The sequence below is a fragment of the Athene cunicularia genome (assembly GCF_003259725.1).
Source record: "Athene cunicularia isolate RWA chromosome 1 unlocalized genomic scaffold, athCun1 chr1_part1, whole genome shotgun sequence".
NCBI lineage: Eukaryota > Metazoa > Chordata > Aves > Strigiformes > Strigidae > Athene > Athene cunicularia.
In genome coordinates, this window is record NW_020799091.1 from 2,732,400 (window position 1) to 2,744,603 (window position 12,204).

Below are 12,204 nucleotides of genomic sequence, written 5' to 3' on the forward strand. Positions count from 1 at the left end.
AATAAAAAATTCATAAGTCAACTTCAAATCAAATGAAAGTGGAAAAAGTTTAGTACTAGACTTCCATTTTAATACTGGGGCAGGGGAACCCAAACGTAATTTGTTGCCGTTGCCTCATGGCAAAACCACAACCATGCAGAGAGGTGAAACGGTAGAAGCCCCAGCAGGACTAAGCTCGTGACAATCTAAAGCTGGGTTCCTAAGTTTAGGATGTGTCAGACTAATTCTGTCTTACAGGTGCACTCTGCAAAAATTCTGCCTTTTTATTCTTAGATCCAGGTATACAATGAAAATGGCTTCACTGGACTTTTTTTTTTTTTGTTATAGAAGAGAGTGCTAAATACTCAAGGGATGTCCACTCAGAGTTGTCAGCCACTTGCTGAAGTAAAGGACTGAGAACTGCAACAGACTTGGATGTGAGATACAAAAATCTTAAGTTTATTTAATAATGTTGTTAACATTTAATACAAAGACACAAACCAGTCCTCTTTCAGGACTTTACAAACCATATTCCATCTCTTCTACCACCCAAACCCTGCTCTCAGAGAAATGAAAGAGAGAACACTGAACTGATAAAAGCCAGTTACTTGAGGGGCATTAAATTTCGCTTTGCTTTTTAATCCTTGGCCAATCCTATTTCCTTTCAGTTGAACTTTGTAACATTTCCGTTTCCACTCTACCCACTGAATGAACAGGTACAAAAATATGAAAAATTCTAGGACAATCTAAAATTCTGTTCTACTTAGTTTTATTTCCTAAGTCCTAGAATTCCTACAAAGGCTTCTTTGAAATGACCCCTGATTAGCCCCATTCAAGTGTTAGATGCAAGAGGTTTTATTGTTTGATGTTTGTTTTGTTTTTTTTAAATAACTCCATAGTGGTCACAAATGTCAAACCCTGTTTTAAACATCTATAAAAGCATTTTATAGACCTAGATGTCTAAGCTTAGGTCATTAAAAGAAAGGTTAACTCCCGATAGTCACTGCAATGCCTTCAGTTTTACAGCTTATTCTGGAAGTGCCACAAGAAGAATCTGAAATATACAAAGACAACAAGTTTAAATGATTGGCATTAAAATAAGAGCTTATTAATCTTTACAGAGTAGTAGCTGTCCATTGTTTGCACTGACAGAGGACAGCACTTTGCTGCAAGCCCACTAATTTTCAGAAGGGCTGAGCATCTTTGCCTTTGGCAGCAGCTCTAAACTCAGGTCACCTAAGGACAGCACACGCTTACAATCCGCAGTTGTAATCCTGGAAGACCCCGCTGCACCCTCCACACCCAAACACACCAGTTGCTTCAGAACAATTACTGCAACTTTGTGAAACGACAGACAAAACACCGCTTATGACGTGACCAGTGGAAATGTCCCACAATCAACTGTTGGCAAGTCTTCAGGAGCTTCAGAGGGCAACTGTCACATCTGGTTTGGGTAATGAGCAGTAACATGCAACACAAGGGCATTGCTTTAGAGGCAGGGCAGCACGTTGCTCTCTAAAGGATCACCAAGATGTTCTTGTAGATTGTTCTTGCAGTTTAAAAGGGCCAAGCTGCTCCACAGAGTACCAAGATCACGGCATGCTCCCTCTCTGCCCCTATTTTCAGTGTAGAACCAAGCCACCCTTGTGCTTAAACCTGTTAGCAGGGTGATCAGCACAGACCTGCAAGAGCTGTTTGTGTCACTCCAAGCCTTTCACTGTTTCTGGCTCCCGTACATCCTGTATTTTGAACTTACTTAAATTACATAACTGCAGTCAGGCTGGTGGTTACTCTAAAAAGACCCATCGTACCCACAGCTCCCAAACTACTACCTGGAGCAACGTCACTGCAACACTTGATGCTGCATGTGCGGATCACTTGATCTGCCCTGACAGGGGTCAGCTCCTCAGCAATGATCAGCACAAGCAGAAGGACAGGAGGACTCCCTACCCAGTCACCTCTCACAGCATTCATCTCCCACTGCCACTTGCCATACCATGGAAGGCACAGAGTAAGCAGCAGGAAGAATTTCACTGACCAAAACTACTTTAGGGTATTACAGGGTGTATTTTGCGCTTTGCTAGAAGACCCATCAAACACTACTTCCACCAGCACTTCCAGGCTCCTTAGAGATCTGCTACCAGCCACTAACCGTCCTTAATCCAGCTCAAGTTTAAACCACAGCAATAACCATTCAATTTTCAACAGCATGATTTTTATTTTAAACCATAGACTGAAATAATCTTGGAGATGGAATCATCAGTCAAGCTTTCCATTCACTAAGAGGCACTTCATCTACAGCTGAAGTTTTCCCTAATTTTAAAATCTATCTTTTATCAAGTAAGATAACCATCCAGTGGTGGGGCAATCAGTATCTTGTCTTTTTTTGGAAGAACTCTGTACTACACAGTCTTTGCCAGGGTAGGAAGAGCAACTGAAGAAAAGTTTGAGCTCTTATACCAAACAATAAATATTAATTCAGGACCAGTTGAGATCAGAAATCTCAGAAAGACAGAACTGCAGAAATTCAGAAACAATGAAAATTAAATGACAAGAGGAAAGTGAATGCACATCACCCCTCTGCAACAGCCTCAGGGACTGCAGCCTCTTCCTCAGTGACACTGTAATCTAACCAACTGTTTCTGACCCATTTCTATGAACTTTTTTCAGCCTGTCATCTTATTTGTGGCCCTTTCCTCCCCTGCCCCTTTTTCTTTTTTACTCCCACAACCTTTTGGCTGTCTGTCCCATAACTGTTTTCTCTGGCATTTTGAGCGGGATAGCTCTGTGCTCACTTTAAGGTGAAAGCTGGCAGTCTTACTTCTGAGCGAGGCAGAAACACTGGGATAACCGCCACATCTTGTAATGCCACTAACATGAAAAAAGCAGTACAGGTGATGGTAAGCAAGAGGGCACACTGGCACAACCACCTAAGCAGGGTGTTGTCGTGAAGCTGTGCACTTCTGACAACAATCCCATCCAGACAGCTCAGTAACTTTACCGGGAACTGTTCCTGCTCCACTTACAGCGAAGGAAGAGATGGACTTGCAGCACTATGAAATGTTCTGCCCCCTTGAAAGGCCTGGGAAATCTTGCACGCTAAGGGTGAAATAACAGATACTAAGGACAGTAACTTCCCAGAAACAGCTCCAGCATTCACCTATCAGCATCTACAAGCCCTTGAGATTGCACAAGTCTTAAATCTACTAAAGGGCTGACCTGTCTTCCAGACTGGCACGTCCAGCCAGGTTACCCACACAGTGGGATGGTTTACACAGACAGAAAATTTTGGACAGATCATTAAACATCTTTCCATACTTGTGCTAACTACAGCTACCTTCCCCTTCTTGATCACCATCATCCTGACATCACACGATACTTCCTGTAGGAGATCTGAGATCGCTTGCATTCACAAATTACAGAGACAGAAGGTTCTGCAGGACCGAAAAGCATTGGTGTTGGGAGACAGAAGAACTTACAGGAGCATATGTCCTCCTCAGTGATCGACTTCTGCGTCTTCAAACTGCCCTGCAACCACTGGTGCTATGTCCACCTCCATCCCATCTGAAAAAAAAAAACAGCCAACGATGCCATCACATGAAAGAGAGCGAGTGCCCTCTGTTGACAAGAGATGGCCAGGACAGAAAACTCCTTTGCTGAACTCGGGAAAGTGGCCGAGAAAACGGATGTGCTCACAAGTTTGTGGTTTTGTTCCAGCTCTCAGTCAGTCATTTAACCACATCACTGCTTCCTATAACCTCATCTCACCCTATCTTATTAAAAGACTTCAATGCTGGATTTAAAACGTTTAATTTTTTTAATGATGTTTCAGTTCTAACAAATGGCGTGATTCCTTTTAATAGCTTTAATTGTGCTCTAACAAAAAGAGGCTGGATCCTGTTCTGAAACCGCTCCCAGCAATCATCAAGTTGAGAAAAGGAACAATCGCTCTGTACTATAATGTCAAAAATTAACAAAATGCTGTAACTGAGCAGCCCTGGGGATATTAATAATTGTAGCAAACCAAGAAACAGTACCATAGCAAATAAGATTAGGAAGGCAAAGCCAATCTTCATCAGTTTTAAGACATGTGACATACTTGCTGCTCAATTAACTTCAGCTGTCAAAATTTTGAGGTTCAGAAACCTGACAAAATTTTCAAATGAAGGGCACCACTAACACACAAGTTTATCACCTAAGGTTATCTTTATATAATTTTATTCAAAGTTGAGGAATAAATAGAACCTGTAAACAACTGACAAAATAAATACATTTAAAAATCATCCATGTGGATGAGAACAATTGGTTATTATTCTATTGACTACTCTAGGCAAGCTGATAGCTAGAAATTTACAACAGCTCTATCATTTTTCATCCTTCAAAAACATCAAGCCTTACCAAAGCCCTGCAATTTATGTCAAACAAAGAAGGAATACTATTAAACTACTTTCCTGTCCTCCCAGGTATATATTGCTCCAGTGAAAACAGCATGCAGAGAAGGCAAAATTTGAGACACTGGGATTTTTTCTGACAAAAAGAAACCCTACCCTTTAAATATATGTTTGAACAATGAGTAGCATTAAGAGACAGCATCCTTCAGAAAAGCAAATTTTTTTTTAAAATGTGTTTCAGTGTATTTCGATGAGTCTGAATTCACACAGAGAGAATTATTAACTTATTAACTTACAATGTTGGGTAATTAAACAAAAAATCCCCTATTACCTGTTTAGAGTAGAAATTGCTTCCTAATCCCAGTGTAGGCTGACAGGTGGGTTTTGGTTTTTTTTTTTTATATCCTCAGTCAACTTCACCCTACCACAATTCCTGGAAATCATACCAGGTAAGAATCAGTAATTCCTAACACAGTGATCCTCCTCCTTTCACACAGCAGCCCTCAATCCACGGCAGGCAACACGCTGCCCGTAGGGCACCACAGGCATTTTTATACCCTGTGGTTGTGAGCAAAGATAAAATCACAGTTGATGCACACAGCGTGGTAAGGCATCACCCGCAGCATGACACTTGCTCAGTCCTGGTGTCTGTGGATTAGCCAGACTGGAGAACCACTGTTTCATATATTCCTCAGTAAAAGAAAAGCATTTCTTACCTTCAAATTCCCTTATTGAGTTTTCTGTTCTCACTCCAGCCATGTTGTACTGGCTGCTGACAGACTGGGCTAACATGCCCTCTAGCCTCTCCAGAGTGGCCTGACCTTCTGCAGTTAAATGCGACAATCCTTCTTCGTAAGTGTAAAAGGTCGGGATGTCACCTTGCTCCAGCTCTGCAAAATCAAGTTTATGTTTATCAGACCTAAGTTAAAGAGCCTGTATCAAGCAGGGGTGGAGGAATAGGACAACAGCTAGGCAAGTTACGCTCAGATTAACTGACTGAGATTAAAAGGCTGTTTACGTCGGTTACAGAATACACACAGTGATGCGAACTCACGGCTGAACTTGTGTGAGCTCTTCCACTGGGAAGAGAAAAAGGCTGGTATTTGTGTCTCGGGGCTTCTGACGACGAGAACAACGTTTTTGCTAAATTCCAGTGATTAGTGACAGCTAAACTACAGATTTTCTGCAGATTTCTGAGTTTTTATACTGTGCTTGTGGCAAGAATAATGTTTTGGTAAGATGAGTAATTAACAAGGAACTTCAAACCATTTTTATGACAGATACCGCAGGAGAAGTTCCAGATATCCACGTGCTGACAGGTATTTCAAAAGAAACAAACTGTTACAAACCGTGGGCCTCAACATCGTACTCCTCCCCTTCGTAATCGTTGTCCGAGTCTTCGTCGTCAGGGTCTGGGTGCAGAGCTTGGCATTCACACATGGCTGTAAACATGGCTTCCACTACAGGAGCACAAACAAATACAAACCTCCCTCTTTCTCCAGCAATACCCCACAACAACAGGCAAGAAATCCTGGACTGGGTGATGAATGAGACTGAGAATATTCCTTTACCAGAACCACCACTGAATTTGTACTTGAAAGCATCACCCAACAAGCCAGCAGCCACGCAAGAAACAAACCAGGTTTCCTAGATCCAGCCTGGTGCTTTATCCTTGTACAACACTCTTCCATTATTTCACTAATGATAAAGGCTTATCTCTGGACAGTTCAGTCTGTGGTTACCCACTACAGGATTCCTTACAGCATCTAACACATAAGATTCTGAAAGCTTGGATCCAACTGTAAGCTCCATACCGGACAGGATTTCCAGCGGTGGTGTCTGGACATTAGCAGGTCCCTAATGAAACTCTCGCTGACTCAAACATCACTGAATTTGGAATTAAAAGATGTTTCCCATACAAGCTCTCTGCAAATATATATAGATAAGATTATCTGTGTCATGTATTTATACTTAAGTCTCTATTCCAAAGCACTGGAATTCTTGCAAAGCAGCTACTTGAAATATTCCAGCTTCAAGCAAGATAAAACAATGTACTTTGTTCTTTTCAGCACACAGAAATCAAGTAATTAAAGGAGGACACTAAAGAATTGCATCGTTTACATCTCTACACCCCAGTGTCTTCCACATTTAGCCAGGACTTTAAGCTAAAACGCCATTTCCCTCTTCACTTACAGGCTGATTTGTCGCTAGGTACAAATCTGAATTCCACAATTGGTTCATCATCATCGCTGTCTTCCTCCTCCTCCCCTTCAGTCATGGGAGCCTCTTTTGTCTCCTCTTCTTTAGGAAATGGAAAGATTTAAGAGAAACATGTTTATTTTGTCTCCAAAAAAGTCAATTTTGTTTATTCTTTCAGGAACACACGTAATCAAACCAGAAGCCTGGACACAACCTGAGAGAGGCACAAAGCAACCCCTCCCCATCCACATTACAGATACAAGAGATCCTCTCACAGCACTGTGACATTTGTGACACACACACAAACTTCCCTACTTGTAATGTTAAGATTTTAGATTTCTGTAATGGTCACCTGACGTATTCACATATTTCAGGAAAACTGCCTGATTCTTATTAAAAAGAACTGTACTCAAAAGAGCCCCATAATTCACAGACATTATCATTTACATGCAAAACACTATATATGTATTTTTTAAATCACTTTAATTTTATGGATCCTTAACATTACTGTCATGAAATCAATTGCTTCCAGGGTGGCCTCTCACGGAGGACCCTGAGATTTATAGAAGATCTCTACTCGATTTCTGACATTCCTGACCAGCCAGCAAAATGGCAGAGGTAGAAAGTGCACCCAGAGCCAATGACAGCTGTGGGCAAAACATTTCCTTCCCAACTCCTGTGCCCCACATACATGAATAAGTAAGCAACAACATGACGTTTTTCTTTCCATAAATATAAAAACCCCAAAGAAGATGGTTACAGGTCATCACATTGTGGCTGGGGACACTGCACTGACAGCCTCAAAAGTGCATCATTATTTTCTACAGAAAAAGAAGAATACAGTTAAAGCTGTTCCACTGAGAGCGGCTTTTATCACATACAAAATTGGCACCACCAAGAATAGGAAGAAGCCAAGAAGCTGCCAGCCAGCAGCCCCAAAAAATGAAATGTCCAAGGAAGATACCCAATCCTTTTCCAACTGACACCCGCAGGCACAGCTTGTTACTGCTCAGCCCAGCTCTTTGCTTTCAATGAAGTCAATCTCTCACTGGCTTCTTCTAAAAAAGGGGTGAGGATAAGGCACAAACACAATGAGAGCCCGACAAAAACTTTCAGAGGAGGAACAAAATGTACCCTGCCCAACTAAGAATGAAGACTCCAGCAGCCAAAAAAGTAGAGAGGTTTGGGTTTAACACTACTCAGCCGTTACGTGTGCAGGCCAGGGATAGACCTGAAAACTAAACAAATCTACTTGCTCTAGAAAATTTACTGTAGCCAGAGTTCATATATTAAAAAAAAAAACCAAAACCCAAACACAAATATCAGCCTATTAAGGATTTACAGATAAGAACTATCACAGCATATCTGTGCTTTCAAACACAAAATGAATTAAAAGCTGGAAACAGTCCTTCTTCAGAATAGGCTCGGTTTACTTCAAAGTAAACACCGGTAAAAGAGAGAAAAGAACCAAGAGGTATACGTATATGTCCTCTTATTATTTGTAGTGATAGACTGTCAGAGACCATTACGAACACGAGAGAAGGAAATAATGAAGAGTATTAATAGCTTAAAAATGCCTCTGTCTCCTCAGAGTCTTGTCAGTATTTTGGTATTTGGACTATTTAAAGAAAAATGAGGTGCCAGATTTTAACCTTTAACAAGTAGTATGCATGAAGAGAAAGGGAGACCTGCTCGAGGCTTAACACCTGTTACTCTTCAGTGGAGAGAAGTTTTTGACACGCTTAAAATACTAAAAGCTCTGCCAGAAGAAAAAACTGATACATCAAAAACATAGAAAATCTGCTTATAAACAATGAAACAGAAAGCTTTTCTCTAGGTCAAAGCAAAACCAGGCAAATGTTGGTTTTGTGGGCAATCTACAAAGATCCATTAAGCCTGGTAACATGAGCTATTGTCTTTTTTTTTTTTTTTAAAGCAAGCTGTGGGAGAAAATGAAGGCTTGCAGGCTAATGTGAAACAGCAGGAATTCATAAAGCCTGGAGAGGGTAGCAACATTAACATAAATTCAATAAAGCAAAAACGATACCTAAGATGGCATCACACAGAGACTGAGAGGAGTGAAATTGTTTAAAGTGAGTATAAGAGCAAAGAACCGATTTTCAGTGGTTCCAGCTGTACGCAGTCACATGCTGAGAACAGATCTAGTATAGAAATGACTCTAAACAAGGGCAAAGCTATACTTCTAAAGTAACTGTCCTTCAGGGAAATGAAAATACAAGCTATTACTTGAATGAAGCATATCATCTTTACAAGCAAAATTTACTCTTTTTAAGAAGAAATCATGCCGCTCAGGACTGCGTGGGAACACTAAGCGTGACTCCAGGCATACCTTCAAATTTGGCATTCACCATGACATACAAGTGCTCCCATGGGTAGGCGTTCAGGTCCCTGGAGACGGCGTGTAAACTTACAGTGGGATAATCCAGGGAGAAGCCAACTCCGGAGTTTTCCAGCCAAGACAAGCGGCTAACAAGGAGGAGGGAAAAAAAAGAAGAAAAAAAAAAAAAGAGAGACAAGTTAGAAACAAACAGAGGAATCTACGGTACCTGACTCCTGCCTGCAGAAAAGCAAACCGACCCCAAAAAAGTGAGTAACTCTGGACAGGGCACTTACCCCACGCTCAGGTAATACACAGTACTGGACCTGCTCTAACAGGACCTTGGCAAGGGCATTAACTGATGGCTGAGGTAAAAGAAACCTTTTCTTAAAGAATGTGAAGCTGAGCGCCCTAAACACATTGCAGCTTTAGCACATTCACACTAAACCCTGAATTTCCCTCCCTACCTCTTCATTTTCTCCTCCCTGTAGGTATCTGTAATCCTAAAGAGGTTCCAGAGTGTGATTTATAACTCAAACTATTAAATGTTCTGTGTTTTTTCAAGATACAGAGAACAGTAAAAGGAAAATCGCTTGTAATTTCTGGAATATTACAGATCTGATGCCAGTAAGTAGAAAAACACCCAATTCTGTGATCAGCAGAGGTAACAACGTCAGGTTGTTGTTTTTCTCTCCCTCACAACTTCTGTGCTGTAACCTCTGCTTCCCCTCATTTTCACTCTCATCCCTAACCACAGAGACAGCACAGGTTGTTGCCACTGAGCTGCTACTTCCTTCACAGCAGAAGGATCAGTGTCTTTCTAGCAGCCAAGAAATCAAACTCAAGCTTGGGTGTCTGTGATCAAATGAGGTCACACAGTGAACAGACATGCCGAGAGGCAGAAAGCGAGACCTCCACCACATGCAACACTCGGCATTCCGAAGTTTTCGAGGAGGGACAAAACCAATGAAAAGGTCACAGAAAGCTCGGGAAATCAAGCTGAGAGCAAGAGCTAGTGAAGTGGGAGTGAGGAATTTCTTTCCTAGCCTCGATCAGCCAGTTCTGAATGTTTACAGCAGTTGACGTGGAGTCAGCACAGGGATGGAAAGCCACATTGTGCTCCCGGGTGCCTGTGGTTCTCCCACAGCACGGCACTCCTGCAAACGCTGGCGTTTTCTATTCATTACCAGCAAATGACTCCAGTAAAAGCTCTGACACGCTCAAAACGTGTTGGGATGAAGCTGGCAGACTTGTGTGTGCCTCTCACACAAAATCTATTGAAAGCGAGTTACAAGGAAACTCGATGTCATACGTGTTGAGAGCAAGATGCTGCACGAACAGAAGCCCTTGTATCTGCAATGAAACAACTTAAGAAAACCGGAACTGAAATTCCAGAGAGATTCCTCACTAAGAGAAAGACAACACCACTAACAAGTTCAGGTAGGGCAAAAACCCCTCAAATAGTATCACCAGTTTTATAAACGCTTCATAGTCTAAAGGTTTTAAAAGACAATTCACGCCTCAGTGCATATTTCAGATGACACTTTTGTTCTAACAACACCGTTCTGCTGCAGAAACACACCACATTTAGAGTATTCCTTCACAAAAAAAAAAATTACCTTAATCACCAAGCTGTCTTCTTGAACTGTACAATAGAGAGGCTTTAAAGGAAACTATAAAGAGTTCAGATAACATCTTGCAGAATAACCGAACTGATTGCTTCCTAGTAAGAACACACAGTGCCCACGTGGTTAATGCCACGTGAGAGACTTCACAGCACCGCAGCACTTAATAACAGCAGAAAACCAACAGCCCCGTCCTCCCCCGTCTGTCAATGGAAGTGAGGTGCCGTGGTTTTAATGCACCGGCCAGCCGGGCTCCCTCGTTGTGCTCTTCTCTCCTGCATTGCTTAAAACACTATTTAGAGCAGGAATAGCGGGGACACCCCTCAGAGCTTGCCCCTCACAGCGCTCTTTAACGGCCTCCCCCACACGACGGCCCCCCCTTATCCAAGTCCCCCCACGTACAGTCACCTCAGGGGACAGAGCCCCTTAGGGGAGGCCGCACACTCCCCCCACCAGGGAAAAGACCCCTCGGGAGAGAGGCCCACACCCAGGCTCCCAGCCTGGTCTCCCCCACAGAAGGTTCCCCCCCAGGTTGACCCTCACAGAATAACCCCCACAGTCCCCTTAGGGAGGGCCCTCAAGGCCCTCACACGACGGTCCCGCAGCCCCCTCAGGGCAGCCCCCGCACCCCGAGGCCTTCGGGGGTGGTGCCCCGAGAACCGTGACACACACCCACCGCCCCCCCCCCTCACCTCTCGGCGATGTAGAGGGTGCCGGCGCCCAGGCTGCGCCCCGCCAGCACCGCCTCCGTGTCAGGCTGCTGGTGCCGAACGCCCTCGGCCGGCGGCGGGAACCGCTTGAGGAAACTCATGGCGCCGCCGCCGCTTCCCCCCTCCTCCACCATGGCCGCCTCCTCCTCCTCCTCCTCCTCCGCGGCCGCCGGAAGCGGAACCGCCGCGGCAGGCGCCGGAAGCGGAAGTCCTGGCGCTGACGGGCCTCTCTAGGCGCCTCTCGATGGTGCGGGCGGGTGGCGCGTGCCCGCGCTGCCGCCATGTTGGAGCCGTTCCCGCCTTTGGGGGTGGGCGACGGCCGCCCCCGCACAGAGAAATGGCCGCTCTCCTCAAAAACTGCGTACTTATAGCAACACGCGGTGATTTCTGAAAGTTGCCTAAGAATCCCGCTTGGCCCAGACCCTTCTGTGGATTCAGTGGAGTTTATAATCCGTTTTGGGGATTGGCTACAAGAAGAAAGTAGCGGGTAGCCCTGGGGTATGGATTACAAGGGTAAGTCACGGCCAGCAGGCTCACAGCCTTCACACGGGCACTTAGGCAAACTTAAACTTGACCAAAAGAACTCGAGATGCTCAATAGGGAGGAGGATCTCGCCGATTTAGGATGAAGACGCCTGAACTCTGCTTCACAGCCATGCCCTGGAAAGAGTGAAGACGACCCACGTACTTCTCCCCTTGACCACCAAAGGCCCTCACCCTGTTTCTACTACTCACGCTCACACTGTGCAAATGAGTTCTGAGAAATAATTACAATAATCACGCCTATTCCCTGAACTAATTGTAATAACCCGGCCTTTCCTAATGAATATGTATGCTTTGGCGTAACAAATACTTGGCTACTTGCCAGAGGCGATGTGCAAGCTTTGTGGAGAAATCCCCTTGCACCCCAGCTGGAATAAACATACCTGCTTTATAACTCTTTTCGAGGTGTAGAGTTTGTTT

The 12,204-nt window shown here is 43.8% G+C and overlaps 1 protein-coding gene across 3 annotated transcripts; it reads right to left on the minus strand.

Annotated features, from left to right (window-relative positions):
- Window positions 1–410: 410 nt before the first annotated feature.
- Window positions 411–11,418, minus strand: CLNS1A (chloride nucleotide-sensitive channel 1A). 3 transcript variants are annotated; one of them, XR_003398638.1, is made up of 8 exons: window positions 11,225–11,418; window positions 8,920–9,056; window positions 6,564–6,671; window positions 5,720–5,830; window positions 5,087–5,260; window positions 3,459–3,543; window positions 3,006–3,078; window positions 411–1,033 (listed from the first exon to the last, which is right to left on the minus strand). XR_003398638.1 is itself a non-coding variant. In XM_026850724.1 (7 exons), exons 1-6 carry the CDS (start codon window positions 11,374–11,376, stop codon window positions 3,476–3,478), a joined length of 747 nt encoding a protein of 248 aa, XP_026706525.1. In that variant the 5' UTR covers window positions 11,377–11,417; the 3' UTR covers window positions 411–1,033; window positions 3,459–3,475. The 3 variants fall into 3 exon arrangements, 2 of the variants coding, with proteins under 2 accessions (XP_026706525.1, XP_026706512.1); XM_026850724.1 differs by lacking the exon at window positions 3,006–3,078 and having other exon boundaries at window positions 6,564–6,668; window positions 11,225–11,417; XM_026850711.1 differs by lacking the exon at window positions 3,006–3,078 and having other exon boundaries at window positions 11,225–11,417.
- Window positions 11,419–12,204: the final 786 nt, after the last annotated feature.